Consider the following 7,128-nt stretch of genomic DNA (forward strand, 5'->3'; position numbering starts at 1 on the left):
AGTAGGAAAACTGGAAGAGCAAGTAAGCATGGAATGTGTTACAGCCAGCTGAGCACATGTTTAAGGTTCTGTAAACATCAGAGAAACATCAAAGGTTTTGAAGCAGGGGAGTGACATAGTCTGAGCTAGGCATAGGAGAAAACCTTAGCCATTGGTATACAGAATAGGCTGGAAGGAAGAAAGATTGGAAGTAAGGTGACAATTAATTATGAGGAAAGATGTTGTTGTTGTTAAATTACTGACAATGTGAAAATAGAAAGGATGCTCCTAACCCAAGGTCATTGATGTGTTCATTGATCTGCAGTGGGATTTTGTTGAAATTCCAAAATAAATGTTCCCTCTCCTGAGACTTTGTACTGTGTGTCCCAACCTGGAGCAAATACAGATCAGAGATAGGGATTTCTAGGTACGTAGATAGATCTGAGTTAAGAAGACTGAGTCATTACCAAAAGTATTTACTTTAGGGAAACAAGCTATCTTCATGAACGAGGACTTCACTGTTGACAGAGTTGTATTTCATCAAATGTGGTTAAGAAGAGGGGTGACTTATCTATGACAGAAAAAAACGGTAATATTGTAGAGAGATAAGAAGGCTCTTCTCTCCAATAAAGGTGTCACCCCTTTTCTCCATCTATATCCAACTACATCACTCTGTCTAAGTGAAGTCACTATTAGGTTTTATCACATTTAATGGGCTTGTTGACTATTAACCACTATTAAGAAGTTACCATCACCACTGCTGACATCTCCTTTTGAAAGAGAGAGCCTAGTTCCAATAAAGGGTAAGTCCATATGCTTAGATTGCATGTAACCTGTGGTGATTCCAACTGATGCCTCTGTAAAACACTTAGACTTTTACCATCACTAGCTTGCTAGCTACTTCTTACAACACAGTACATCTTTTTAGATAGATCACTGTATAAATCAAGACTGGAGAATGGAAGCAGATATCATTGGATTTTAAATACACCTTGGAGTTTCTGAGGTTGTTGTGAGCCTTATTCAACAAAATGCACCACCATGTTTTCTAAGGCCATGTTGCTCAAGCTATGGCCTTACTTTCCAGTTTGATTCATCTTTGCCATTTTCTCGAATCATTTATTGTAGATTATGTTTCTCGGTTGCTTTTTATAGAATATGATACAAATTATAAAAATTGGGTCATGGAACTCTAGTACAGAAGTTACCATAGATACTGTTACTCTGAAAATCTCTCTCTTCTTTTCCAGTGAACTTGGAGAAATTCCCACATTAAAAACACTACAAGTTTTTGGAATCGTGCCAGACGGTACCCTTCAAGTGTTGCAGGAAGCCCTTCCTCATCTACAGATTAATTGTTCCCATTTCACCACCATTGCCAGGCCAACTATTTGCAATAAAAAGAGCCAGGAGATATGGGGAATCAAATGCCGACTATCACTGCAAAAGCCCGGTTGTGTATGAAGTATTTACTACAAGATGGTGTCTCCTTTTTCTGTGGAACAGGGAAAATAGATAGGAACCCCAAATGCTGGAGCCCTCAACTATTTTTATTCCAGATTTTTCTTTAGCCTTCGTTCTGCAAGCGTCTTGCGTTAGAAGATGATTTGAGAGCAAAAACTATGAAGTATTGCTTTTTTGAAATGACTATAAAAGCTTCTGACTCGGCCGTTCCTTTAAAAGCCTAAGTTGTAGGTCTTTTGAAATTTTAGGAGAATGAGCCTATCATTTCAAGCTCCCTTCAAGAGCAAAATTTGAGCCACCTCTTCCAAGTGCCATTCTTATTAAGTCTATTTAGAATCAAGCTAAAAATCACTACTAGCAGATAGTTTTCATAGCCTGTATGGTAACTTGACTTTTTTCTATTTAATGTTTCAGTATTGCTTTATAAGACATAGATTGGAAGAAAAATAAGCTATTTGTATTGTTAGCTAAACGGCAAGGGAATCGTAGCGTAATAGCATTTGACGCAATCTCTTCTGGGGAAAAAAAAAGAAAAAGTTGCATTTCAGCTTTGACTTTGGATTTGATATTAGGTTCATGTGAACCATATAGTCCCATGGAATTTACCATAAACCTAAAAAGCAAAACAAAACAGGTATAGAACTGATACAGAATTTGAAGTTTCAAAAGGTAATTTTTTATGACATTAATTTGAGGTGTCTTAATTTACATGAGGTACTGTTTTCTGAGAATTCTAAATTAGTTGAGGGAGTACAATTGTGGTTCGCTAACTTTATAATCAAATTGTTAACATGGGTCTTTTAGCTTTTAAAATGGCTTGCTTTGTTTCAGAAAGGTTATATTAACCAATCAGTCGCTATTCTTGAAATGTTGAATGGAATGCTGAAGTGAAGTTGCCTGCTGTTCTTCCTTATTGCTGAGGTTCTTGAGGTTATTTTTATATTATCCTGGAATCAAGTACTTTAATTGCCTTTTTAAAAATGATCTCCCACAACAATGGCTTGAAACTACGCATTTTATAAAGTTACTGAACCTAAAGTTCCCTGAAAGGAACTAGAGGTTCCTTTCTGTCAGAAATACACACTCAAAGCAGGCCTGTAGAGTTTCAGAGCAGGAAGTACTACATCTGTATAAAAGTTACAACTCAGGTGTTGATCCTTTTGATAGCATAGGTGCTAAAACAAAAACTGGTATGTAGCAGCGGAAAGACTAAATTATGCTTTAAAAAAAGAAACAAGCTAATTTCTTGTTTAAATTGATGACTGTTCCATATGTTCAAATTGGAACCAAAAAAACCCATCATTCTTATTAACATTATCGATCTTTTTTTTTTTTAATTGTATTTTTCAAATGTTAGAAACAATAGGATGAAGTGCCCTTATCTGCTCAGACCGAAGGAAGAATATTTTGGAGTAGTGTTATGCAGGAAATGATTATGTTTCAATTTTTTAGTTGAAGAGTGCTAAATACTACTTGAAATTATTGTTTACAGATTAATGACAAGGGCTGGTGATGGGATCCGGTTGGACTGTGACTTACGGATGTCCTCAAACATACAGTACTTCCAAACTCAAGTCCAGCCATAAGCTATTTTGCTAAGATGTCAAAGTAATCTGTATTTTTATATGTGATTTCTACTTTTATAGATTTGTTTTAAAATAAAACACATTTTTATAAAAATGAGTACTTCGACTAAGTTGTAGTTCTTGTTTTTTCTTAAGTACTGTGGGTAGGATTAGAAAGCATTTGGTATGGTATGATTAGTGTGATTAACAATAAAAGCTAGTAACACTTTTTAGGAGTCCCTGGGTGGTGCAGACATTTAGTATGTTCACTGCTAACTAAAAGGTGGGAGATTCAGGTCCACCCAGAGGCACCTTGGAAGAAAGACCTGGCCATCTACTTCCAAAAAATCAGCCATTGCAAACCCCATAGAGCACAGTTCCACTATGACACATATGGGGTCACCCTAAGTCTATCGACTAAGTGGCAACTGACGTTTACTTTTTAGTAACACTTTTTAAGTACAGACTTGATGAGTTTATATGGTGTATCTTACTCTCATTCAAAAACTATTTGAATAGTTTAACCTATGCCCAGAGGCCTTCCAGGAATTCAGTTCCTTTGAACCCATCCATTCAGATAGAATAGTGATTCTTCCTGAATATTACCCAGTCTGTTGATTCTTCTTTTTATATTATCATTACTCTGCCTTTTTCTTGTTTAATTATGAAAAATGGCAAATATATGCAAAAGTACAGAATACGATGAACCCGTCACTCAACTTCAACAATGATTAACTCGTAGCCAATCTCATTTTATCCATGATCTCATTCAGTCCCTCCTCCCCTGTAGATTATTTTGATGCAAAACTCAGATCTATAATTTCATAAATATTTCAAAAGATAGGGATTCTTGAATAAACTCTGAAATGTCAAATATCAGGATAGTATTAGAATTTCCCCAGTTGTCTCAAATGTTTTCTTACATGTGGTTTGTTCTGGTCAGGCTCCAAATATGACCCTTGCATTGCATTTGGTTGACATTCTCTTAAATCATTTAATCCATCCGTTCCTTCCCCACCCCCCCTTATTTTTTTCCTTGCAATTTATTTTTTGAAGAAACTAAGTCATTTATCCTGTGTTACACATTTTGGATTTTACTGATGTCATCCCTGGAGTGACATTTAACAGGTGACTGCTTTATTTCCTGTAAACTAGTACTTACTGCTATCAACCAAAAGCTCTAGGCCAGGGGACTAGAGCTCCCCAGGAGACATTTCTCAATGTCTTAAGACATTTTGGTTGTCACAACTGGAGAGGTGCTACATCTAGTAGGTAGAGGCTAAGTATGCTGCTAACCATCCTGTAATACACATGACACCCACCCACCCCTCATAACAATTGTCTGGCCCAAAATGTCAAGAGCACTGGTGTTGAGAAACTCTGACCAGAGGCTTGATTTTATCAAGATGGATTCTTTTTATGGCAAACTTGTTGCTATTGAGTCGATTCCAACTCATAGTGACCCTATAGGACAGAGTAAAACTTCCCCATAGGGTTTCCTAAGCAGTAATCTTATGGAAGCAGATTGCCAAGTCTTACCTCCCGTTGGTTTGAACTGCCAACCTTTCGGTTAGCAGCCGAGCACTTTTAACTACTGCGCTATCAGGGCTCCTTTTTTATCCAAGGTATAATTAATACCTAGTATTGTGTTCTTCCATTAAGAGGCACAAAATGTGTCTTCATTTTTTTTTTATGTTAACATCTGTCCCCTTTCTCATTTTCACTGTCAAACCTCACTCTTCCTTGGGCCCCTTGGTTCCTTACTCCTATACCCTGTCCACAAGTTCTAGAGATACGAGGTACTCTGGCCAATTGCAAAATTTTTATTTCTAGATAAGGTGACTTGTACCCCTTCTCTCCTGGTGAATTCAGTTTCGATCCAACACTTAATGAGATCTATAATGTGGAAAATTACTGTTTGAACAACAGCACAGGGCAAGGTGCAGAGCATTTACAAAAAGACAAAGTAGTCCAAAGACTGGGCAAGCTAGAAAGAAATCCCTTTACACTGGATACCTTACCCCTGGAACAAGCAAAAAGGCAACCTTTCCTTTCCTTACCACTCCTCCCCCTTCCCACCCATCCAGATATCCCAGGAAGTCAAAAATTTCTCTTCCTCAAAAGCCTAACTCTTTAAGATACGGGTTGAAGACTAAAAGCCTGTATTAAACTCATTTTATGGATTTGACTTAATCATTATTTTAACAAATCTAAATATGAAAACGCTATTTTGATATTTCTCAAATACAAAATACCTAAATTGAAATTTTGAGCAGTATAGTTACTAACTACTACATTTTACGGTCTTCAAAAGGCAAAGGCCATGACTGAAATGAGGAACTACAAAGTAACTAATCTTAAATTAATAGGCATACTGTAATCTATCTGTATCCCGGCCCCTACCTTGTATTTATATTAAATCTTTTAAAGAAATACTGGTAATACAGTCATTTATATTGGCTTTTAAAAATACATTTGCCACTCTAAACTACTCATAAGTTACTACTCAGGGTAATGAACTATAATTTCCAATGCAAAAGTCAGTAAGTACATAGATAGGAATTCGGCAGTATTTTAGTCCTACACTAGGTGCAAAGTGGATAATCCATTATAAACTATTTAAAAGGCTACTGGAAAAAGATTAATAGAATGATCTTATGGAGAATCATTTCATGAAGAGATGATGCTTTGAGAGGAAGATGTGGGGCAGGAGCAAAGAGCTATATAACAAAGCTTAATTACCAAAGGTACTTTAAATGTTTTATTGTGAAAGCCAAGAAGAAACAATCTAGTCTAATGACAACCTGACAAATCGTTCAAACCCTCTTTGTCCGTTAAAAGAAAATGAGTTTGGAAAAAGCAATAGTTGTAATTGGGGAAAACATATTTAAAAGAACAGCTTAGGAAAACCTGGTTCTCAAATACTGCCCTACTTGTTACTTTTACATCAGATAACCCTCCACACACTCCTTAAAAGAATGACAAAGTTCACTGTAGTAAAACTATTGTTTATTATCATACTAGGCAATTTCCTCACTAGCTCAGTCAGTCTTTAAGTATTCATTATGACAAAGTACAAATCAGAACTCACAAGCTACTCCTATAAAAAGCTGTGTATCGTTCAGTTCCCTGAACAGGCTTATCAGCATCCCAAGTTTTGACTTTTTTTTTTTTAGATACTGTTGATGTTTGATTTTTGAAAAAGGAGAAATGAACAAAATTAGCTAAACCCATGCCTTATCTTAGCTAAACTCTTATCCCCTCCCTCCTGCATATATACAGATTTTTCATTATATCATTTACATGTCACATTATCCCTGGGATCTTTGTTTGCATAATTATCTTGGTAGATACTATCCACAAGTATAATGATGCTTATATTATGGTATATTGGCACAATGGAATGAATTATTTATTAACTTCTAAATTACACTTATTTCCACAGCTAAGCAACAGATGCTGTCATTGTTAGGTGCCATCCACTCGATTTTTGACTCATAGCAACCCCATGTGACAGAGAAGAACTGTCCCATAGGGTTTTCTTGGCTGTAATCTTTGGGCGAGCAATCATCAGGTCTCTCTCCTGTGGAGCAGCTGGGTGAGTTGGAACAAGCAACCTTCTGGTTAACAGCCAACTGCTTAACTGTTGCGCCACCAGGGCTCCTTAAGCAATAGACAATGTATCCTTAAATTTATATTCGATAACTTTTTCAACTGGAATATTTTGCAATAAATAGTTTGTTAGCTCGTTCTATCTGCTTATTTTGCTTATATTCATTTTCATATTTAAAAATAAAATCAATGGAAATTCTTCATATGCGAAGGCTATACATTTAGGAAAACGTATACAGGCAGTCCCTGGGTTATGCATGTGTGACTTACGTACAACCTACAGTTACGAACCAACCCTGTAAAGCCGATTATATTAAAAATTTGAGGTACACAATACAGGGGAAACCAGCACAACTTGTACAAGGAAAGGTTATGGAAGCTCCATAGACACATCCAAACTCCCTGAGGAACTGAATTGCTGGGTGGAGGGCTGTGGGGACCATGGTCTCGGGGAACATCTAGCTCAATTGGCGTTAACACAGTTTATAAAGACAATGTTCTACATTCT

The 7,128-nt window shown here is 36.5% G+C and overlaps 2 protein-coding genes across 2 annotated transcripts in view; one reads left to right on the forward strand and one right to left on the reverse strand.

Moving 5' to 3' along the window:
* Nucleotides 1-3,126, forward strand: part of SKP2 (S-phase kinase associated protein 2) — a 53,114-nt gene extending 49,988 nt beyond the window's left edge. The window contains exon 10 of the mRNA XM_004385248.2: nt 1,230-3,126. Coding sequence (XP_004385305.1) covers nt 1,230-1,443 — 214 coding nt within the window. The 3' untranslated portion in view covers nt 1,444-3,126. The remainder of the gene's footprint in view (nt 1-1,229) is intronic.
* NADK2 (NAD kinase 2, mitochondrial) overlaps nt 1-7,128 on the reverse strand; it is a 76,267-nt gene that overhangs the window by 7,692 nt on the left and 61,447 nt on the right. The gene's annotated exons all lie outside the window — the stretch shown is intronic.

This window comes from Trichechus manatus, unplaced genomic scaffold (assembly GCF_000243295.1).
Source record: "Trichechus manatus latirostris isolate Lorelei unplaced genomic scaffold, TriManLat1.0 scaffold00135, whole genome shotgun sequence".
Lineage (NCBI taxonomy): Eukaryota > Metazoa > Chordata > Mammalia > Sirenia > Trichechidae > Trichechus > Trichechus manatus.